Raw genomic sequence first — 24,102 nt, forward strand, 5'->3', positions numbered from 1 at the left:
ATGTTTTCCCCTTATGATGGGTTTATCCAGACGTAACCCCATCCTAAGTCGGGGAGCATCAGTGTTTCCTTTTCCATGTGTTAACCGTTTAGTTATCTGAAAATAATGCTTACCTCCACAGAGTCTCTCCCCTGCTCCCCTTTTTCTGGGTAAGCAGTCCTTTAAAATTTACAACTCCAAATATGATCTGACCTGTTCCAGTCAAATGACTGGTGCCTGACACAGCATTTCTTTTATTTAGACACTAATGATGATATTGAATGACTTCCTGGTCCAAGGCAAGGCTGTTCTCTAAGTTCTGTGCAGTGTGTTGGCACTGTTATATGAATGTCTGAATTATAGTAATCTTGAAAGTCTTAACTCTGCTAGTTTAATTTTTATTGTTTGTTGGTGATCATTTTACTTTACAGCCAAGAAGTGTTCTTCGTTTCCAAATTTTGACAGATTACCTCTGAGATTTGCATTTTGTGTTTGAGAATTAAAGAGTAACTACAGAAGTTTTTTTTTTTTTTTTTTTTTTTTTTTTTGAGACAGAGTTTCGCTCTCGTTGCCAAGGCTGGAGTGCAGTGGCGCAATCTTGGCTCACTGCAACCTCCTGCCTCCTGAGTTCAAGCGATTCTGCGGTCTCAGTCTCCTGAGTAGCTGGGGTTACAGGCATGCGCCCCACGCCCAGATAATTTTGTATTTTTAGTAGAGACGGGGTTTCTCCACGTTGGTCAGGCTGGTCTCAAACTCCTGATCTCAGGTAATCTGCCCGCCTCAGCCTCCCAAAGTGCTGGGATTACAGGCGTGAGCCGCTGCGCCTGGCCAGAACTACAGAAGTTTTGAATGTTGACTTTCGTTGTCTTTGCCTGTGCCAAATTATTCAAGTTTTTTGTTTGTTTGCTTGTTTTTTAAGTTTTTATTGAAAATTTTTCCTTTGTATTCTGGGTGTTCATTGAGTAAATTTTGCAAATCAGTTGTGAGTACTATTAAAAGAGAGTATATACTGAAACATTGCAGCTGCCTGTTTCTTTCATTTATTTATTTAGTGCCTAGGCTCCAGGGATATAAAATTAAATACAGTCCCTGTCCTTTAGTGGTTTACCAACTATCGGGGAAGACCAATAAAGTCAGCCAAATGTTAGGGGTAGTAAGTTAGAAGTCTTTCCAGCGTACAGCAGGACACAGATGAGTAGATTCTTGCCAAGTTACAGCTTTTCTTTGCATTTCTTTTCTAAAACAATATTCAAATGCAGGTGTAGAGGCTTGGAAGACCCCAAGGAATTTTAGGTTTTTTTCTTTCTTTCTTTTTTTTTTACGGAGTTTTGCTCTTGTCACCCAGGCTGGAGTGCAGTGGCGTGATCTCAGCTCACCGCAACCTCTGCCTCCCTGGTTCAAGTGATTCTACTGCCTCAGCCTCCCAAGTAGCTGGGATTACAGGCACCCGCCACCACACCCGGCTAATTTTGTATATTTAGTAGAGACAGGGTTTCTCCATGTTGGTCAGGCTGGTCTTGATCTCCCGACCTCAGGCGATCCACCCACCTCTGCCTCCCAAAGTGCTGGGAGTACAGGCGTGAGCTACCGCACCCAGCCAGTCTTTTTATTTCTTTATATTGCTAGAGAATGTCACAGGTTTGTATTAAATATAAGTGACTAGATATCTGAAATCACCCATTTCTCCTGATTGTAAAATATGTATTTTTACACACACAGCAGGAGGATTCTTTGTTTGCATCTATGCCACCTCTTTGCCCAATTGGGAGTCACCCTAAGGTTCAAAGCCCCAAACCTATAACAGGAGGACTTGGAGCTTTCACAAAAGTGAGTATGTATTAGGGCATTGTCCCACAAGTCATAATACTTTTTGTGGCATGTTGGAGTTCATTGCCACTACCCCTACAACATGTTACTTTTTAGTGGGTCTCAACTCCTCATTCTGAGATGTGCTTCCATGTATTTGATGATGTCCTCAGGGCAGCCCTTGGAGTCCAGCAAGATGGGGATTCATGGAGCACATTGTGTTTGTTTCTCTCTTCTGTCATTTGCCACAGTCTCTTAAACAAGTGACTGTGTTATTACAGGAGCACAGGATCAAGTTCAGATCCTACTTTTGGTCCCTTTAATAGCTGGTATGGACTGTATTTAAGCAGTATGTGTATTTACCCTTCTGGTGGAGTCATTCTTTACGTATCGAGTTTCATCAATTCATTAATCCCTGCAAACGGAAAAGAGTCAGATATTAGCAGCTTTATAAAATGGGATGTTTATGGATGTTTATTCAGTGTCATTATGTTTGTTGCAAGGTGATCATCAAACAGGAACCTGGTGAAGCCCCTCACGTGCCCGCAACAGGAGCTGCCAGCCAGTCACCACTCCCACAGTATGTGACTGTGAAAGGGGGTCACATGATAGCTGTGTCCCCTCAAAAACAGGTCATAACTACTGGAGAAGGGATTGCCCAGTCAGCAAAGGTTCAGCCCTCCAAGGTTTGTGTTGGGTGGAGATGGGAAGGTTCACATGTAAATGATGTTGTTTGCCTAAATAATTGCCAAGTGCTGAAAAGATTCAGGGTGACAGGGTTGCTGATCCCATAAGAACCTGTGGGTGAAAGCCCAGTTGGAAAAACAAGTCTGTTGGTGTGAAACTCTTCTACTCCTGTAGTAATCATTGGCAAGAGCCGCGTTATGTATTGCAAAGGATCCCGGAATGGGCCAAGAGGCAGGGGAACACTGCTGTCTCTGGCGGTGGAGGCAGAGCTGACTCATGGGCACAGCTTTCTACTTGATTCATCTCTAAAAGGGATCCGCTGTTGACTTGTTTATTTCTGGTAGGAGAATGCTGTAGTTTATACCTCTGATGTTCGGGCTGTTACCTATTTAATGATTCTTAGCTTTCTGTAGAGTTCGTTTTTTTTTTTTTAAATAATTTGGAGGTACGGGAGAATTAATGTATTGAGAGAATTTTAAAATAGCACATAGAGGCCGGGCATGGTGGCTCACGCCTGTGATCCCAGCACTTTAGGAGGCTGAGGCGGGCGGATTACCTGAAGTCAGGAGTTCGAGACCAGCCTGACCAACATGGAGAAACCCCATCTCTACTAAAAATACAATATTAGCGGGGTGTGGTGGCACATGCCTGTAATCCCAGCTACTCAGGAGACTGAGGCAGGAGAATCGCTTGAACCTGGGAGGCAGAGGTTGTGGTGAGCTGAGATCGCGGCACTGCACTCCAGCCTGGGTGACAGATAGAGACTCTGTCTCAAAAAAATAAAAATTAAAAAATTAAAAAAAAAATAGCACATAGAGCCACGTTTTCCTGAATCAATTGGAAATGTAGCCATGCATCACCTGATGATGGTACATTCTGAGACGTGTCATTAGGTGATTTTGTTGTGTGAACATCACAGTGTACTTAAATCCAGATAGAATAGCTAACTACACACTTAGGCTGTATGGTGTGGCCTATTGCTCCTAGGCTATAAACCTGTTCCGCATGTTACTATTGAATACTATAGGAAGTTGTAATAGAACAATAAGTATTTGTGGATCTCAACATATCTAAATATAGAAAAGATACTGTAAAAATACAGTGTTATAATCTTATGGGACCACTGTTAATATATGCAGTCTGTCATTGACTAAAACATCGTTAATGTGGTAGATGACTATGGTATCAATATTGAGTGCCTCTGTGTATGCCATGCTTGTATTTATGCATTTTCTATAATCCACACACAACCCTGGAGGGTGGGGATTTTCATCCCTGTTTTACAAATGAGGAAACTGTGGCTCAGAGGTTAAACAGTTTCCTTGGGAGCATTACAGCTAATAAATGACAAAGTGTTTCAAGTCAGGCCTGCTAACTCCAAGCTCCCCATTTCAGTACTAATGAAAAGTGGTTGTCTCTAACCTCGGTATGCTTTCAGAACATCGGGGTTAAATTACCTCAACTTTTGGCAGGTATACTCTAAAGCTATTAAGTATATTATATGGGCTGGGCGTGGTGGCTCACACCTGTGAGCCACCTAACACTTTGGGAGTCCAAGGCGGACAGATCACTTGAGGTCAGGAGTTTGAGACCAGCCTGTCCGACGTGGTGAAACCCCATCTCTGCTAGAAATACAAAAACCGAGTGTGGTGGGTGGCATGCACCTGTAATCCCAGCTACTTGGGAGGCTGAGGCAGGAGAATCACTTGAACCCAGGAGGTTGCAGTGAGCCAAGACTGTGCCACTGCATTTCAGCCTGGGTGACAGAGGGAGACTGTCTCAAAAACAAAAAAACAAAAAACAATGGCTGGGCACGGTGGCTCACGCCCGTAATCCCAGCACTTTGAGAGGCTGAGGCGTGCGTTATCACCTGAGGTCAGATGTTGAAGACCAGCCTGGTCAACTTGGTGAAACTGTCTCTACCAAAAATACAAGAATTAGCTGGACATGGTGTCGGGCTCCTGTAATCTCAACTACTCAGGAGGCTGAGGCAGGAGAATGGCTTGAACACAGGAGGTGGAAGTTGCAGTGAGCTGAGATCGCACCATTGCACTCCAGCCTGGGCAACGAGTGAAACTCTGTCTCAAAAAAAAAAAAAAAAGATATCATATAGATGTTTTTCAGCTTGAAACCCATCCTACCTATCTAAGGAGAATGAATTGTTTTAAGAATAGCCCAAAATCGAAAAAGATTTTAGATATCAGATAGAGATTAGGATCAAGTTAAAAATTCATAGGGCTGGTCGCAGTGGCTCACGCCTATAATTCCAGCACTTTGGGAGGTCAAGGCGGGTGGATCGCCTGAGGTCAGGAGTTCGAGACCGGGCCAACATAGTGAAACCCCGTCTATACTAAAAATACAAAAAATTATTTGGGCGTGGTGGCGGGCGCCTGTAATCCCAGCTACTCGGGAGGCTGAGGCAGGAGAAACGCTTGACCCCGGCAGGCAGAGGTTGCAGTGAGACGAGATCTTGCCATTGCACTCCAGCCTGGGCAACAAGAGCAAAACTCCATCTCAAAAAAAAAAAAAAAGAAAATTCGTGGTGTTGTTGGTGGTTCTAAAATCTGTTAAGTTTATTAACTACTTTCTCAGACTTAGCTGGTTATAAGAATCATCTGCTGATAGCTACCTAGGCCACCATCTCAAACTTACTGCATCGGATTCTTCTTGAGATCCCTGGGAATTTGGATTTTTAATAAGTGTCTCTGCTGATTCATCTACTTAGGCAGCAAATTTAGGAATCATGGTGCTACAGCATCTCATTTGACTTTGAGGCATTTGTAGCCAGAATGACTAAGACAGGCATCCCCAACTGCTTCCTAGTGCTCCCACTGTGGTTCTGGCTTCAGGGGTAAGAATTCTGCCAAAATCCCTTAGTAAATCAGTTATTGTCATCTGAACTTCCTACTCAGGCTTGTCCTATATGTACCTCAAAATCTGTTTTGCTTCACAAAATAGGGATATGTGGTTTTACCGATTTCTGCTTTGAATCAACTTAGCATTGCTGTTTATGTTAGAAGCTCTTGGATAAGTTCGTTTCCGTTTTTTGCCGCTTTGCATATTGCCAACCCACTCCTCCAGTGATGCTGAACAACTGTACTGACTTGTCACATGGCCACCTACTTAATGGTAAATGTAAGGTTGGAGGAGATAGGTGGGTCTGTGCCACAATGCCCTAAATATGGTTTAAGGGCATCTGAAAAGAAAAACCACAGCGAAGTGTGAAGGAACTGCAGAGAAGCAGTAGTGCGTGAGATGATACCACTGTTTACCCAGGAAATGGAATCCATGATTAGCAGTTGAGATAAGGAGCTGTCTGCGAGTACAGACTGTTCCTGGTTATTGCTGAAGTGCATTCCTAGAAACTATGCCAGAGAACAGGCTGGGTGTGTGGTTCATGCCTGTAATTCCAGCACTTCAGGAGGCCGAGGTGGGCAGATCACCTGAGGTCAGGAGTTCGAGACCAGCCTGGCCAACATGGTGAAACCCTGTCTCTACTAAAAATACAAAAATTAGCCAGACATGGTGGTGTGCACCTGTAATCCCAGCTACTTGGGAGGCTGAGGCAGGAGAATTGTTTGAACCTGGGAGGTCAAGGTTGCAGTGAACTGAGATGACGCCACTGTACTCCAGCCTGGGAGATAGAGCAAGACTCTGTCTAAAAAAAAAAAAAAGATATGCCAGGAAACAGGAGGGTGGCAAAAAATGGCACTGTTTTACCCTCCATACAACTTTGGGACAACAGAAACACAGCTGATCTTTTTCCTCAAAGTGGGAAGAGGTGCTGCCTTTGACATGAAAAGGGACAACTGAGGAATAAGTAGTTCCATATGGGAAGGAAGCAGTGTGTTAAAGTAGAAGGAGCATGAGCTTTGCAGTTAGAGCTTGTTGCAAATCTCAGATCTCAGCCACTCATTACTGGTGTAACCTGTGCAGGTTCTGAGCCCTGGTCTTTCAGGGTTGTAGAAGAATTAGAGATTGTATATGAAGGACCTACCTAGCACAGAGCAGGTGCTCAGTAAATAGTAACTAATGTGAGTATCAGGCGTATCCATGCCTAAGTACCATTGTAATGGTTATCAGTGAGCATTTAACTTGTAAACAGCCATATTTTTTAATATCTGGAGGGAAAATCTCAGATACAGACTCTTCCCCTTCAGTTTGCTAAAGTAAATTCTGACTTGCCACAGGTATGTGTAGGAAACAGGGAGGGCAGAAATAGAAACATTTAATCAAAGCATGAATCGAAGTTAAGTGTATAACAAATACAAAACAATGGGCGTCTGCTTTCTCAAGCTAGCAGGAAATTAGCAACAGAGAGAGAATTATTGAATGGGAAGAGAATGAGGAAAGTCAGTAGGTGAGTTCAGGCTCTAGGCCGAAATACGTTGTTTTTTGGTGGTTGTTGCTGTTGTGGGTTTTTTTGTTTTGTTTTGTTTTATGATCATAACTCACTGTAGTCTCAGCCTCCCTGGGCTCCAGCAATCCCACCTCAGTCTCCCAGGACTACAGGTGATACCACCACACCCAATTAGGTTTTTTGTTTTGTTTTGTTTTGTTTTCTGTATTTTGTAGAGACTGGTTTTCACTATGTTGCCCAGGCTGGTCTTGAACTCCTGGGCTCAAGCAGTCTGCCTGCCTCAGCCTCCCAAAGTGTTGGGGTTATAAGCATGAGCCACTGTGCCTGGCCAAAGTATGTTGTTTTAAAAAAATAACAAACTAATTTTGGGTAATACAGTCTTATTTAAGAGGCCTTACACCTTCTTAGTGGTGTCCATAATCAGCTGCAGAGTTTTTCCCAACAGAATGCAGATTTCCTCATTCTCCTGTTTTCCAGAAGGAAGGTAGGGAGGTAGTGACAGTCATCTCCCAGGCGGTGTGCACAAGGTGGGTAAGCTCTGCTGGTAAAGACTGCCCTCCAGTGGCTGACTTGGGATACCAGGTTTTTGTTTCTGTTTTGAGACAGCGTCTAGCTCCGTTGCCCAGGCTGGAGTGCAGTGGTGCAGTCTTGACTCACTGCAACCTCTGTCTCCTGGGCTCAAGCTATACTCCTACTTCAGCCTTAGCTGGGATCGCAGGCCCACACCACCACGCCCAGCTAATTTTTTTTTTTTTTGAGCTGGAGTCTCGCACTGTTGCCCAGGCTGGAGAGCAGTGGCGCCATCTCGGCTCACTGCAACCTCCGCCTCTTGGGTTCAAGTGATTCTCTTGACTCAGCCTCCCAAGTAGCTGGGATTACAGGCACCCACCACCATGCCTAGCTAATTTTTTTGTATTTTTAGTAGAGACAGGGTTTCACTATGTTGGCCACACTGGTCTCAAACTTCTGACATTGTGATCCGCCCGCCTCGGCCTCCTGAAGTGCTAGGATTACAGGTGTGAGCCATTATGCCCGGCCATTTTTTTTATTTTTTAATAGAGACGGGGTTTTACCATGTTCATCACCACGCTGGTCTCAAACTCCTGACCTCTAATGATCCGCCCACCTCGGCCTCCCAAAGTGCTGGGATTACAGGCATGAGCCACCACGCCCGGCAGGATACCAGGTTTTACTGGGTTCTTGGAGAAATTACGTGTCATATCCTGAAAACTCTGAAGCACTTGGCACAAGAAAGGAAAAGCAAGTCAGGTGCATGTAATGTGGGGAAAGAAATTGAAGTAGGTCTAAAAATGTGTGTATTGTTTTCCCTAAGTTATTTGCTTTCTTTGTTTAGGAACATAAAAGTAGATTCTGTGTAATTTAACTTGTGAAATAGGTTATTAAGTTTGATACGTTTGGGAGGTTTGAAGACTGCTATCTTAGTTAAGAGAAAAGTTCAACTACTGCAACAGAGAAATCTGAACACCAGAACTTTAAGTAAGTTTATTTCTCATACAGTCATCGAGAATCTAGATTCCTGGCTTTCCTTTTTTTGCTCTGCCATTCTCAAAATTTGGCTTTCAGCTTGTGGACTAAGAAAACACTTCATCTCATACCTCCACGTTCACGCTTCTTGCCAAGAGGAAGGGAGCAGGGGGAGGGAGAGCTGAGGGCAGACAGAGCCCGAAAGTCGCGCTCACTTCTGCACACATCCCGTTAGCCAGAAAGCAAATGGCCACGCCTAGGTCCGGGAGGGCTGGGAAATAGAGTTGTGATTCCATGTGGCCATTGCCCCAGCTGAAAACTGGGGGCTCTGTTACTATGAGAGGAGAAGGAAATAATAGATATTGGGGTTCAACTAGCAGTTTCTGCCACACCCCCAAAAAGTTTTGCTACATTAAGAAGGGTTTTTTTTTTTCTTTCATAAATATACAGAAAAGTTCTTGATCAGCAAGAAGGGTTTCCGTATTTCCACATCACTGGGAGGATGACCCTGCCCTGCTCTGTGGCTACAGAAACTCTACAGGTCCCCTGCAGAATGAAGTTCATGCAGTTAGAACACAGATGAAGGCCGGGTGCCTGTAATCCCAGCACTTTGGGAGGCCGAGACAGGTAGATCGCCTGAGGTCGGGAGTTCAAGATCAGCCCGACCAGCATGGAGAAACCCCGTCTCTACTAAAAATACAAAATTAGCCAGGTGTGATGGCGTGTGCCCGTAATCCCAGCTACTCAGGAGGCAAAGGCAGGAGAATTGCTTGAACCCGGGAGGCGGAGGTTGCGGTGAGCTGAGATCGTGCCACTGCACTCCAGCCTGGGCAACAAGAGCAAAACTCCGTCTCAAAAAACAACAACAAAACAGAGATGTAGATGTGGGTAATAAGGGGTATTTCAACCAAACCAGGAGAGCCGGGGGTGATTTCTTGTCTTCATTCTAGGTTAACTTGCTTTTTAAAATTGGTTCTTTTATTCTTTTGTTTCTTCTTTTCTTCTCTCCTTAAACATACAGAAAAGTAGGGAGAAGAGTGTGATGAATCCCACATGCCTATTACCCAGTTTTAACAATTACCAGCATTTTACTCATCTTAATTTATCTCCCTGGAATATTTTAAAGTAGCAGGCGGATCCCCATGTTGTATAATTCACTCAAGATTAATTTCTGTTTCACCTGCTGAATCCAGAGGTTAAGATCAAGGTCTCTGCCTTGCCCGAATGCGGAAGACAGCCACAAATGTCTGTCCTTTGGCTGTCCTTTGCTGGTCTCCACATCCCCTTGTGGATTATTATTCTTCAGTTGAAGTGTTGTGATGAGCAGCAACAGCTGTCATGTTAGCTAGGCATCCTATATACTTTTTCTCATTTTGCTTCATGATTTGGAGGGTAAATGTTACCCATATTTTATAGATGAGGGGGTTGATGGTAAAACTCAAGAGGGGTTAAATAACTTACTTAGCTACTAACTAAAAATAACTAACCTGGGAAACCAGATCTGTCTGCTTACCGAAACCTACACTGTTTCCTCTTTGTGACGCTATAGTTTATAATATTTGATTAAGGGACTGTTTTCATTTTATTTATTTATTGTTTAGACAGAGTCTTGCTCTGTCGCCAGGCTAGAGTGCAGTGGCACGATCTCAGCTCACTGCAACCTCCGACTCCCAGGTTCAAGCGATTCTGCTGCCTCAGCCTCCTGAGTAGCTGGGGCGCCCACCACCACGCCCAGCTCATTCCTTGTAATTTTAGTAGAGATGAGGTTTCACCATGTTGGCCAGGACAGTCTCAATCTCTTGACCTCGTGATCCGCCCGCCTCAGCCTCCTAAAGTGCTGGGATTACAGGCGTGAGCCACCATGCCCAGCCAAGGGACTGTTTTCTTTATATCAGCTATATTATCCAACTACATGGTAAATGTATTTTACTGTACTCACAGTCTTTGAACAGAAACCGTGTATGGTATAGTAATATTTTAATTTAAAACTTCTGGCCGGGTGCGGTGGCTCACACCTGTAATCCCAGCACTTTGGGAGGCCGAGGCGGGCGGATCACGAGGTCAGGAGATCGAGACCGTCCTGGCTAACACGGTGAAACCCCGTTTCTACTAAAAATACCAAAAATTAGCTGGGCGTGGTGGTGGGCGCCTGTAGTCCCAGCTACTCGGGAGACTGAGGCAGGAGAATGGCGTGAACCCATGAGGCAGAGGTTGCAGTGAGCCGAGATTGCACCACTTCCTGGGTGACAGAGCGAGACTCCGTCTCAAAAAAAAACAAAAAACAAAAAAACAAAAATTTCCTACTTATCAGTTGCATATGCTTTATCATTTCATTCTACCTTCTAAATAATCTTATTTTAAAATTTAGAAATACTCTAAAATGCCAGTAACATATGTAGAGAATTAAGTAATCAATACCCCCATATCCTCCACCCCAAATTTACTTATTCATGTTTACTTCAGATCTTTTTTCTCCAAACAAAACATTTCTGGTAAAGTTGAAGTCCACTTTGTTCTTCCCAGAGGCAGCAAGCACTGTCATGGCTTTGATGTGTAGCCTTCCACTCCATGCGCTTATTACATGAATACATAGTCATAGGAAACGTGATGTTGTTTGTGTTTTGAAGGTTTACGTAAAAGATATTCCTACTTACATTTTTCTGCAACTCCCTTTTCGCTTTCTTATTTTTCCAGTCTGTTTACACTAATATATCACTAATATATATAATTCTAGTTCATTTATTTTTAGTATGACCTTTCGTTGTCTGTTTTATGTCACAGTTTGTCCATTCCTCTATCTGTAGACGTTAAGAATGTTGTTGCATGCTGCAGACATTAAGGTTGCTAACAGTTTTTGGTAAAAATAATGCTATGTTGGGCATTGTTGTATATGTTCCCTTGAACGCATGTCTGTTTCTCTAGGATATATTCCTAAAAACAACTCCTACTATACGGGGGTATGTGAATTTTCAGTTTTAGCAGATAGGCCAGTGCCTCTCTGGAATGGCTGTCCAAATTTATCTTCCTACCAACAGTGAGCACAAATTCCTATTTTCCCCACAGCCTCTAGTAACTTCTTGGTTTTAAACTTTTTTTCCCCCAATCTGATGGGTGAACAGCACTTCCTATTTTGTCTTTTTTGCCTTAAGAAGGTAGATCATTTGCATTTCTTCCAACCTTGTGGAAGTCTGTTCATCTAGTTTCTGGTGAGAAGTTCTTTTTATGAAATAAGGTGCTGGGAGTGGAAAACACTGCTCCAGTTTGCCATTCATTCAGTGTTTCCTTTAATTTAACATCCTACTGTTGACTTTGTTTTAAAAACACTCCTGAGTATTTTCTTAAAAGAATTCATTTTACTTTTAGAACTAGATACTTCTAATTTTCATTATTTGGGTACTGGGGTCTTTTTTTTTTTTTAATACAGTTAAATATTATTCTTGCTTTTTTCTTTTCTTTTCTTTTCTTAGGGTCTTGCTCTGTCACCCAGGCTGGAGGGCAGTGGGGTGATCACGGCTCAGTGCAGCCTTGAACTCCTAGGCTCAAGGGATCCTCCCCTGCCTCAGCCTCCTGAATAGCCGGGACTACAGATGTGTGCCACTGTACTGGCTAATTTTTTTTTTTCTTCTTCTTTTTTTTAAAACAGAGTCTCACTCTGTCACCCAGGCTGGAGTGCAGTGGCATGATCTTGGCTCACTGCAACCTCCACATCCTAGGATCAGGGGATTCTCCCACCTCAGCCTCCAGAGTAGCTGGGACTACAGGTGTGTGCCACCATGCCCAGCTAATTTTTGTATTTTTAGTAGAGACTGGATTTCACCATGTTGGCCAGGCTGGTCTCAAACTCCTGACCACAAATGATCCTCCTGCCTTGGCCTCCCAAAGTGCTGGGATTACAGGCGTGAGCCACCACGCCCGGCCAAACTTTTTTCTTTATACTTCTGAATTTCCCAAATTTTCTATTAAAGTAAATTATAAAAAGTAGCTGAGGCAAGACAACAATTGTTAAGCTTCTATTATTCTAATACCCAAGTGTAAGAAATACGGTTGCCGTTCACACCTGTGTAGGTAGCTTTCCTAGATGACTGAATTAGGCTGCATGTATTATGTGCAGGCCTTTGTTTTGCTCTCTGCCAAAACGGTGACTGCTGTTCTAAGAGCTCTCGAAGCACCGTTGGACTCTGCTCTGTTTTGAACAGGTTGTCGGGGTACCGGTTGGGTCTGCTTTACCTTCGACAGTGAAGCAGGCTGTGGCGATCAGTGGTGGCCAGATCCTGGTAGCCAAGGCCAGCTCTTCTGTCTCCAAAGCAGTTGGGCCAAAGCAAGTTGTGACCCAAGGAGTTGCCAAAGCAATTGTGAGTGGAGGTGGAGGAACCATTGTTGCTCAGCCAGTGCAGACCTTAACCAAGGCCCAGGTTACTGCCGCTGGTCCTCAGAAGAGTGGATCCCAGGGTTCAGGTAAAACGGATCATCACTGGGAGCCCTTTCAGCAGAAGCTCTGTCCAAAATTTCCTTTGCTAGTGATTTGATTTGCTATTTGATCTTGTCTAGAAAGCCTAGTTAGGTTGATGCTGTAAGAAGTGTATTGAAATGTTTGTTCTTTTTTATGGGACATTTCACATAAAGGTCTGTGAGTATTTAGCTTTAAGTTTACACACACACACACACACACACACACACACGAACAAATCATTTCTCAGTACTGTGGGGGATTGGTTCCAGGACCCCCTGCTGCAGACAGCAAAATCCACAGATGCTAATCCACAGTCCCCTGTGTAAAATGCTGTACTGTTTACGTATAACCTATGTACATCCTCTGATGTACTTTATATCATCTCTAGGTTATCTTAATACCTAATAACAATGTAAATAACAATGTAATAACAATGTATATGCTATGTAAATAGTGTTACACTGTGTTGTTTAAGGAATAATGACAAGAAAAAAGTCTGTACATGTTCAGTACAGATGTACTCATCCTTTTGTCTCCCAAATATATGGATATTTTTTATCTGAGGTAGGTTACATCCATGGATGTGAAATCCACAGATACAGAGGGCCAATGGTACTTGTCAGTTAGGAGCACACATTTGCCCTAACTTTGACTTTAAACAAATGGGGGAAAATATGTAATCCTCCATAGATAGGGTGATTATTTCATTAATCGTCCAAACCACAGTACTTTGGAGAGTAAAAAGAGTCATTATTAATAATTATAGTGGGACAGGTGTAACCTAGAACTGTTCTAGGCAGAACCAGGACATACGATCATCCTATTATATACAGATATAAAGAGCCTCTGGCAGGCTCTTCTGGTCTATAAATTATTTTTTAATTAGCAAGATATTTAAGAATATCAGTTTTTAAAGCGTTGTGCATCTGGGAAACAAACTTTGAATTTATTGCTTGTTAGTGTTCTAAAATAAGAATTTATTGCCTTGTATTTTAATTTTAGAGTGTTGCCCTTAGTTTCAATTTATCTTACAATTTTTTCTCCTTTACCATTTTAGTAATGGCAACGTTGCAGCTACCAGCCACTAATTTGGCCAACTTGGCAAATTTGCCTCCTGGCACTAAACTCTACCTGACTACAAACAGCAAGAACCCTTCAGGAAAAGGAAAACTGCTGCTGATCCCTCAAGGAGCCATCCTGCGAGCTACGAACAATGCTAGTTAGTGAAACCATTGGGTTGAATCATTTGGTTTTTGGTTCTCTGTGTGTGTTCATATTGTCCATCTGAGGGCAGTTCTTACCTGTTTCAGGAAGCATTTCTGTAACTCTGTTGGGTGGTGTAATGGTAGCATTTGCCCAGATGGATTTAACACATATGATAATTTAACTAGAAGTGGGTTTGCTCCTCAGTGTTTGCAATCAGAGATGAATCACTCTGGAGAGAGATGGCTAGTGAGGCTGTTGGGAGAAAGCTGTCTACATGAACCATGAATGAAGTGGTGTCTGAAAATTATCTGGTGATACCTGAGGGAAGATCCATCTACTTATAGAAGCTGGAAGTCTGTTTTTGGGGATAGGTTGGCATAGGATTGGAATCGAGTGTGTCTGTTTGACTTCATTTAGATCAGGGGTCCCCAACCCCTGGGCCGCACAGCAGAAGTTGGGCGTGGACGAAGAAGCATTACTGCCTGAGCTCCGCCTCCCGTCAGATCAGCAGCGGCATTAGATTCTCACAGGAGCGCGAACCCTGTTGAGAACTGTGCATGCGAGGGATTTAGGTTGTGTGCTCCTTATGAGAATCTAATGCCTGATGATCTGAGGTGGAACAATTTCATCCCCAAACCACCCCCCGCCTCCTGTCCCAATTCATGGAAAAGTTGTCTTCCATGAAGCTGGTCCCTGGTGCCACAAAGCTTGGGGACAGCTGGTTTGGATGTATTCCTTACTTCTGCTAGGTTTGGAGATGGAAAGAGAAATACAGACTCTACCTAGGTGTGTAAGTCTTAAAGCCCCATGGAAATGAGGCAGTTTATCTGCAGTTAAAGAAACTTTTGCTTTGACATATAGAGAAAAACCGTTTGGGCAGTGTTGAAAAGGATAGGATAAAAGGAAGTTATTTCCCTCTGAATCAGAAGTAGAAGGGTACAGCATTCAGGGTCATTGGAAGTTAACTGCCCTTGCCAAAATGCAGTGTGTCAGCTCATCGTCCTTGCGTTCATTGACCATGATGGCTCAGTTCCACTCTCACTTGGTATTTTTTCCTCATACCTAAGCAGTGGTATGTCCAAAAGTTAAATGTGTAAGAAAAGGACAATGTAAATATTTCAGAAGTCATCCAGGGAGCTACTTAGATTCTTGTGATATCCTTGGTGCAAAAATAAACCATTGGGAAGGAAGCTATTCCAATAATCACTGGAATGAAGGTGGAGAAGGAAATTGGAAGTTAGTATTTGTTGAGTGAATATTCATAGTCCAGGTAGTTCAAATGCATTATCTCACCAAAAGAGAAGTAAAAAGACTTCAAGGCTTTGAAGTGGGATTTGAAAGGCAAAGAAGAATGGGGTCCTGGAGTCATTGTAAATGAAGGAAAGCCTTCATTTTTCCTGAGACAGGGAGACAACATCGAGCACTGTAAAGTTACACTAAATTCCAGCAATTCCCTGACATTGAATCAGATGCCCAAAAGTTGGGAAGCACCTAGCTGAGCACATTTAAGTGTTGATTAAAATACTTGGCTAGAGGCTGGGTGCAGTGGCTCACACCTGCAATCCCAGCACTTTGGAGGGCCAAGGTGGGCGGATCACGAGGTCAGGAGATCGAGACCATCCTGTCCAACATGGTGAAACCCCCTCTCTACTAAAAATACAAAATTAGCTGGGCATGGTGGCACACGCCTGTAGTCCCAGCTACTTGGGAGGCTGAGGCAGGAGAATCGCTGGAACCCGGGAGACAGAGGTTGCAGTGAGCCAAGATCTTGCCATTGCACTCCAGCCTGGCGACAGAGTGAGATTGTCTCAAAAAAATACTTGGCTAGAAAATGTCAGTAGCAAGCCTTCTCTTGATCTCCCATGACCACGTCAAAGTATCTTCATTGTACTCAGAGCCGAAATACAGTCAGTTGTCATGCAGTTGAAAGGAAATAGATTTTGATCTAAAATCTAGGAAGTTCTCCTCACTCTTGTCACAGGGTAGGTAGATTACAGAAAAGATGGAGGAAAATGGGAAAGAAGAAGGAATGGCACTAAAAGGGGAACATCTCTCTGGGCTCATTTGTTTTTTATGTTAAAGCTTTGCTTGATACTTTTTATGATGTTGCTGTCATTCATTGTATTTTTAGATCTCCAGTCTGGCTCAGCTGCCAGTGGTGGGAGTGGTGCCGGAGGAGGAGGAGGTGGAGGCAGTGGCAGCGGTGGAGGCGGCAGCACAGGAGGAGGAACAGCAGGAGGAGGAACTCAAAGTACTGCTGGCCCTGGAGGGATATCTCAGCACCTGACTTACACATCTTACATCCTCAAGCAAACTCCCCAGGTCTGGTTCTCTGTAACTGATATTTTAAATCATTTAGCTATTGGATAACTATGCTTAATTATAATTGATTTACCTTTACAGCTCTGGGATCAGGGTTCAATACTAACACCTTAACCGTGTTATCTATATCTATATCTTGGCTGGGTGTGGTAACTCATGCCTGTAATCCTAGCACTTTGGGAGGCCAAGGTGGGTGGATCGCTTGAGCCCAGGAGTTCGAGACCAACCTGGGCAACATGGCAAAACCCCGTCTCTACTAAAAATACCAAAATTAGCTGGGCGTGGTGGTGCACGTCTACAGTCCCAGCTACTCCGAAGGTTGAGGTGGGAGGATTGCTTGAACCTGGGAGGTTGAGGCTGCAGTGAGCTGAGGTCGCACCACTGCACTCCACCCTGGCTGGGTGACAGAGTGAGACCCTTTCTCAAAAAAAAAAACTATATGTTTTTATCTTTTTTGCTTGCTTTGAGAGAAGAGGAAGTAGAGATTGAGAAAGATTTTAGTAACTTATCCAGGATCTTCCTGCCAAGCCAATGGTAGAATTTGGGTTTAAGCCAGGCACGGTGGCTCACGCCTGTAATCCCAGCATTTTGGGAGGCCAAGGCGGGCAGATCACCTGAGGTCAGGAGTTCAAGACCAGCCTGGTCCATGGTGAAACCCTGTCTCTATTAAAAATACAAAAATCAGTCGGGTGTGGTAGTGCATGCCTGTAATCCCAGCTACTTGGAAGGCTGAGGCAGGAGAATCACTTGAACCCGGGAGGCAGAGGTTGCAGTGAGCCAAGATCACTCCATGGTACTCCAGCCTGGGGGAAAAGAGTGAGACTTTGTCTCAAAAAAAAAAAAAAAGGAAAAGAATTTGGGTTTAAACCCAGATCTTCCTGCCTGAAAGATTTCTACTATGCTAATTGCCTCCGAAATCCATGAGGTAATAAACAGTATTAATGTACAGTTGAAAAGTTGCTCATAGAAGGGAGTGATCAAAGAGATGGTATCAAGTTGTAATATTTAGAGTTAAGTTAGATTTGATTAGGAACAGGTTTCCTCCTCCTCTCCTCTTGTCACTGAAGTCTTGGCTCTTTTTGAAGGAAAGTAATAGAATTTTGGTTCCAGATGTTCTTATTGAGAAAGATGATATCAGTCTGAATGATTAAATCCAGCTTTGAGGACTAAATTGCAAAACATGAGTTTTCAACAGGCTGCTCTGTAACTACGGTGCAGTTTGAGAAGTGGGGATAACTAATGGAAGTAACACTTAGAGCACAACTATTCTTTTGAATTATTTTGCCTACATTGCAGAATTAAAGGGGAGAGCGTTGTAGCTTGTAACATGGAACGTTACATGTGATTTAAGGGATCAGAACAGCCCATCTGAATTTAACAAATTACCAATTCTTTATATTTTTTTCTAACTTAGGGCACATTTTTAGTTGGCCAGCCATCACCCCAGACTTCTGGAAAACAACTCACCACTGGGTCAGTGGTCCAAGGAACACTGGGAGTCAGCACATCTTCTGCACAAGGACAACAAACGCTAAAAGTCATCTCTGGACAGAAAACCACATTGTTTACACAGGTAAATACGCCCATGCACACACCCCAAATATGGGGTGATTATGGCATTTATTTACATATTTACATGTAGTTTCTCTCTTTTCACAAAGAAATTAAGGTTACATAAGAAAATGAACAATAAGGCCAGGAGTGGTCGCTCACGTCTGTAATCCCAGCACTTTGGGAAGCCAAGGTGGGTGGATTGCCTGAGGTCAGGAGTTGGAGACCAGCCTGGCCAACATGGCCAACATAGTGAAACCCCGTCTCTACTAAAAATACAAAAGTTAGCCAGGTGCAGTGGTGCGTGCCTATAGTCCCAGCTACTCGGGAGGCTAAGGCAGGTCATTTGGACCCGGGAGGCGGAGGTTGCGGTGAGCCGAGATCGTGCCATTGCACTCCATCCTGGGCGACAGAGCAAGATTCTGTCTCAAAAAAAAAAAAGAAAAAAAAAAGAAAAAATGAACAATAAAAAATATAGAAAAACAAAAATGAATCTTGAGGTTTGGGAAAATACAAGTAGAATGAGAAAATTAAGGCCCCAGGTGTTATTCTCATATGCAAACACTTAAGATATCTTGCACAGTTAAAAAAATCAAGATATAAATGTGATAGCAAAGACAAAATGAGAAGCATGGTCAGTTTTAAAGTCACACTATTTGTGAGAAAAAAAAAAAACGCATATTTCTTTAGAAGAAACAAAGCTTTCTTGACACTTTGTTGTAAAATTTCTCCAGAGGGGCTTCACGTAGAAGATCCAGAATGGGCCAGTTTCAGCTATAGTATCCAGACAGTGAGTGAGTAGCTGGGATTACAGGCATGCACCACCATGCCCAGCTAATTTTGTGTTTTTAGTAGAGATGGGGTTTCTCCATGTTGGTCAGGCTGGTCTCCAGCTCGTGACCTCAAGTGATCTGCCCGCCTCGGCCTCCGAAAGTGCTGGGATTACAGGCGTGAGCCACCGCGCCTGGCCTTGTTTAGAGTTTTTGCAAGTGATACTGGTCAGTAGTTTTCTTAGTAATTTCTGTCTGGTTTGGTATCAGGGTAATACTGGCCTCATAAAATGAAGTGGAAGCTTTTCCTTTCTTTTCTCTTTATTGGAAGAGTTTATATAGAATTGGTACTGTTTCTTAACTGTTTAATTGAATATACCTGTAAAAGCCATATTAGCCTGGAGTTTTCCTAATTGAGAAGGTTTTTATACTACTGTTTTAAACTACAGTTTCAGTTTATTTACTAGATATGGGACTGTTCAGGTTGTTTATTTCTTTTCTTTTTATATATATTTTTTGAGACAGAGTCTTTATCTGTTGCCCAGGTTCCTGGGTTCAAGCAGTTCGCCTGCCTCATCCTCCCGAGTAGCTGCGATTACAGGAGTCCACCACCATGTCCAGCTAATTTTTGTATTTTTAATAGAGATGGGGTTTCACCATGTTGGTCAGGCTGGTCTCGAACTCCTGACCTCGTGGTCTGCCCGCCTCGGCCTCCGAAAGTTCTGGGATTACAGGCACAAGTCACCACGCCCAGCCCGTTTTCATTCTTGCTTTTGGTAATTATGTGTCCTCTTTTTATTGATCAGTCTAGCTAGAGGTTTATCAGTTGTATTGATCTTTTCAAATTACCAGCATTTGGTGTCCTCTTTTGTTCTCTTTTGTCGAATGTCCTTACCCATGTTAAACAGATACAAGGCCCTGCAGTTTACTGTAGGCAGTTCTTTTAAATCTTCCTCAGATTTCACACCTGCTTGTGTTGCAGCAGTGCACAGGTGAGACAGTTCCTGTTGCCCCTCCCTCCTTGCAGGGACTGGCTATCTTTAATCTTCAGGTTACTTGGCTACTTTGAGATTTCAGCCCTCCAATATGTTTCAAAAAAATAAGATTTTGTAGTGTATTCAGCCTTTTCTTGTTAGGGTAGGAGCAACCGTGCTTTATAGCCCTCTGTTTCCTATGTGGAAGCAAAAGTCCCTGACCAACGGATTGTAACTTGACAGAGAAAACTTTATTTTTATTTATTTATTTTTTATATATTTTTTTGAGACAGAGCCTTGCTCTGTCACCAGGCTGGAGTGCAGTGGCACGATCTCGGCTCACTGCAGCCTCTGCCTCCTGGGTTCAAGCAATTCTCCTGCCTCAGCCTCCCGAGTAGCTGGGATTACAGGTGCCCGCCACCATGTCCAGCTAATTTTTGTATTTTTACTAGAGACGGGGTTTCACCACGTTGGTCAGGATGGTCTCGATCTCTTGACCTCGTGATCTGCCCGCCTTGGCCTCCCAATGTACTGAGATTACAGGCGTGAGCCACCACACCCGGCCTTTACTTTTTTTTTTTTTTAATTTTTTATCTTTCTGACTCAAGATCTAACAGAGAAAACTTTAAATTGCTGTGGTTTCAGATTGCATAATACAACTAAACTTGAAGAAACTTCCACTTGTTGAGCTTTAGTGTAGCATCAGAAAAGAGTAACAACAGTATTTGAAAGAGCTGTTAAAATACTCTTCCCTTTTCCAACTACATATGTGGATATATCTCACACCAACACAGCAAGCACCACAGGAAGGAGGAAGCGGGGGCGCAGGGCATGGAGAACACTGGAAACAATAGAACTGGCTGCTCTTGCCGCAGTACCCAACACATCACCCTTCTGGTTGCCTCAAGCTTCTGCTGTCTCCAGGTGTGGAGCTTATCTAGCGTTTTTCCACACTTCTGTGGCAGGTTCTCCTGGCGTGTCCCACGTAAGGCTTTTATCACTTGGCGAGGCTTTCTTCTGCAGCCTTTTGTCTGTTTTTCATAGTTGCTTGTCCACTATTGGGCTCCTCAACTAGTTTTTGAACACAACCACTAGAATGCATTTATTTATTTATGCCTTTTCTGGTTTTTTTGGATTTGGTGCTGAGAGGAGTATTGCTGTCCACAATGAAGATAAAATGGCACAAATGTTTATGCAGTGAACTCTGTGGCAGCAAAATACATAAAGTGCAAAGACTATTAGGAATATGAGGAGATTTGATAAAACTGCAGTCACAGAGAAGAATTTTAACATGTCTCTCAGCATTTAGCTAATCAAGTGGATAAATCTTTATTATAAAGGATTTGTATTGGAATAACAGTACTAACAGGCTTAATTCTGTATCATTGAGACACAGAATACATATTTTGCTTGTATATCTATGGAACATTAACAAATTGATTATATACTTGGCCACAAAGAGAATCTCTTAGCATATTTCAAAAGTAGCATCCAATGTGCTTCATTCTGTTACTCAATAAAAAAGTCAAATCAATAACAACCAAAAAACTTGACAGTTAAAATACTCTTCTAAATTCTTGGGTTGAAAAAATCCAAATAAATTACGGATGATTTAGCTGTTAATACAAATGACAATTTTATTAGGGTTCTCCAGAGAAACAGAACAAATATTATATATATAGATATTAAGAGGAAATTTATTATGAGAATTGGCTCCTGTGATTATGGAGACCAAGGAGTCCCACGACATGCTGTTAGCAGGCTGGAGATCAGGAAAGCTAGTGGTGTGATTCAGTCTGACTACAAAGGCCTGCGAACTGGTGGGCATGGGAGTGAGGGGCACACTGGCATTAAGTCCTGGAGTCTGAAGGCCTGAGAACCAGGAGCTCTGATGTCTAAGGGTAGGAGAAGATTGATGTCTCAGCTTAAGAAGAGAGAGAGAATTCGCCCATTGTCCGCCTTTTTGTTCTATTCAGGTCCTTGACAGATTGGATGATGTCTGCCCACGTTGGCGAGGGCGGATCTTCTTTACTCTGTCTGCTGATTCAAATGCTGATCTCTTGCAGAAATATTTTACCAGGTATCTGGGCATCCCTAAGCCCACTCAAGTTGACATAAAATTAACCATCACAACAGTACTTGATATTAAAACCTATGGAAACAACCCAAACCAGGCTCAAGAAAATTCAAAGCTTTAAATGCTTTTTCCTTTTAGCCCCACATCCTTAAAGATATAATAAAATAATGCATAGATCATAAGCGTAGATCTCCAGCCTGGCGACAGAACAAGACTCCGTCTCAAAAAAAAAGAAACTACCTGGGCCATGGTGGCACATGCCTGTGGTCCCAGCCATTCAGGAGGCTGAGGTGGGAGGATGGCTTGAGCCTTTGAAGTTGAGGCTACAGTGAGCCATGATGGTGCCACTGCTCTTCAGCCTGGGCGATAGAGCAACACCCTGTCTTAAAAAAACAAAAAAATTTTTTTTTCTATCACCATTTTTCTGTTTCTTTCACCATAGATTAGCTTTTGTCTTTCTTGAACTTCATGTCAGTGGAATTATATAGTATGTAGTCTTTTATGTCTGGCTTCTGTTATTCAACGTAATGTTTCCAAGATTTATCTATATGTGTGTTAATCGTTTATTCTTTTTTATTCTTGAGTTAATTTTTTAATTTTTTAATTTTTTTGAGACAGAGTTTCACTCTTGTTGCCCAGGGTGGAGTGCAGTGGTGCGATCTCGGCTCACTGCAACCTCCGCTTCCCAGGTTCAAGCATTTCTCCTGCCTCAGCCTCCCGAGTAGCTGGGATTACAGGCGCCTGCCACCATGCCCAGCTAATTTTTGTATTTTTTGTAGAGACACGGTTTCACCATGTGGGCCAGGCTGGTCTTGAACTCCTGACCTCAGGTGATCCGCCTGCCTCGGCTTCCCAAAGTGCTGGGATTTCAGGCGTGAGCCACCGCACCCAGCCAGAGTTATTCTATTTTTGTTCCATGATTCCACTTTCCTGTTGATGGACATTTGGATTATTTCCAGGTTTTTTTGTTTGTTTGTTTGTTTTTGCTGTCATGGATAAAACTGCCATAAATATTCTTACACAGATATTTTTCTGCAGAACAGCCTGATCATAGGGTACATATATGTTTATAAGAAACTGACAAATGGTTTAGTAAAATGGTTGTACTGTTTGACTATCCCAGAGTAATATGAGGAAGTCTGATTTGCTCTACATCCTCACCAACACGGAGGATTGTCATTCTTTTTAATTTTAGCCATTGTTGTGAGTGCAAAGTCATATCTCATTGTGGTCTTTATTTGCATAAAGCTCCAATGCAAATTATGGCATGGCTATTACTTGTGGAATCTAGTCATAACTTTTTCAGATAGTGCTAGCTGTGTGACCCTGGTAAATTAATCTCTTCATCTCTAAGACAGGACTAAAACCTACCCTATACAGTTAGTGAAAATAATGACTTACGATGACATAAGATATGTACAAGTGCTTTCTGTTCTTCCTGGCACATAGTAAGATCTCAGAAACTGATAAATGGTGTCTGCTTGTGGAGTGCATTAATTTGGGACACTGAGCAGTCACTTAGACCAGATTTCAGCAAACTACAGCCAAGGCTTCCTGTTTGTGTTGTTGCTGTTGTTTTTTATAATTTCAACTTTTATTTTAGATTCAGGGGGTACATGTGCAGGTTTGTTACATGGGTATATTGCATGATGCTGAGGCTAGGGTCATGATTGATCTTGTCACCCAGGGAGTGAGCATCATACCCAATAGTTAGTTTTTTAACCCTTCCCTCCCTGCCCCATGTCATAGTCCTCAGTGTCTATTGTGGCCATCTTTGTGTCCATTTACCCAACGATTAGCTCCCACTTGTAAGTGAGAACATGTAGCCTTTGGTTTTCTGTCCTGCATTCATTCACTTAGGATAATGGCCTCCAGCTGCATCTGTGTTGCTTCAAAAGAAATGATTTCTTACCTTTTCATGGCTGTGTGGTATTTGATGGTGTATCCAGGTACTGCTGAAGGGTACCTAGGTTGATTCCATGTCTTTGCTATTGTGAATAGTGCAGTGATGGCCATAGGGGTGCATGTGTCTTTTTAGTAGAATGATTTATTTTCTTTTGGATATATACACATGGATTGCTGAGTCAGATGGTAGTTCCGTTTTAAGTTTTTTGTTTTGTTTTTGAGACAGGATCTCACAGTCACCCAGGCTGGAGTGCAGCGCCCTCGACCTCCTGGGCTCAAGCAGTTCTCCCATCCCAACCTCCCAAGTAGTTAGGACTACAGTCCTGTGACACTATGGCCAGCTAACTTTTTATTTTTGTAGTGACAGGGTCAAGGTTGCCCAGGCTGGTCTTGAACTCCTGGGCTGAAGTGGCCTCCCAAAGTGCTGGGATCACAGGCATGAGCCACTGCACCCAACCTTTGTTTTCTGTTCTTTGAGAAATCTCCAAACTGCCTTCCACGGTGGCTGACCTAACTTACATTCCCACCCA

At 43.0% G+C, this 24,102-nt stretch overlaps 1 protein-coding gene across 10 annotated transcripts in view; it reads left to right on the top strand.

Moving 5' to 3' along the window:
• Positions 1-24,102, top strand: part of YEATS2 (YEATS domain containing 2) — a 112,597-nt gene that overhangs the window by 60,199 nt on the left and 28,296 nt on the right. For 9 of the 10 annotated variants that reach the window (XR_010155400.1, XR_010155399.1, XR_679364.5 and 6 more), the window contains exons 14-19: positions 1,699-1,806; positions 2,289-2,471; positions 12,514-12,772; positions 13,825-13,986; positions 16,105-16,295; positions 17,710-17,868. Coding sequence is in view for 7 of the 10 variants with exons in the window: in XM_001135033.8 (XP_001135033.7) it covers positions 1,699-1,806; positions 2,289-2,471; positions 12,514-12,772; positions 13,825-13,986; positions 16,105-16,295; positions 17,710-17,868 (1,062 nt within the window). In the remaining 3 variants the exon portion in view is untranslated. The remainder of the gene's footprint in view (positions 1-1,698; positions 1,807-2,288; positions 2,472-12,513; positions 12,773-13,824; positions 13,987-16,104; positions 16,296-17,709; positions 17,869-24,102) is intronic. The other variant, XM_016942376.4, reaches the window with a different exon arrangement.

Source organism: Pan troglodytes, chromosome 2 (genome assembly GCF_028858775.2).
Source record: "Pan troglodytes isolate AG18354 chromosome 2, NHGRI_mPanTro3-v2.0_pri, whole genome shotgun sequence".
NCBI lineage: Eukaryota > Metazoa > Chordata > Mammalia > Primates > Hominidae > Pan > Pan troglodytes.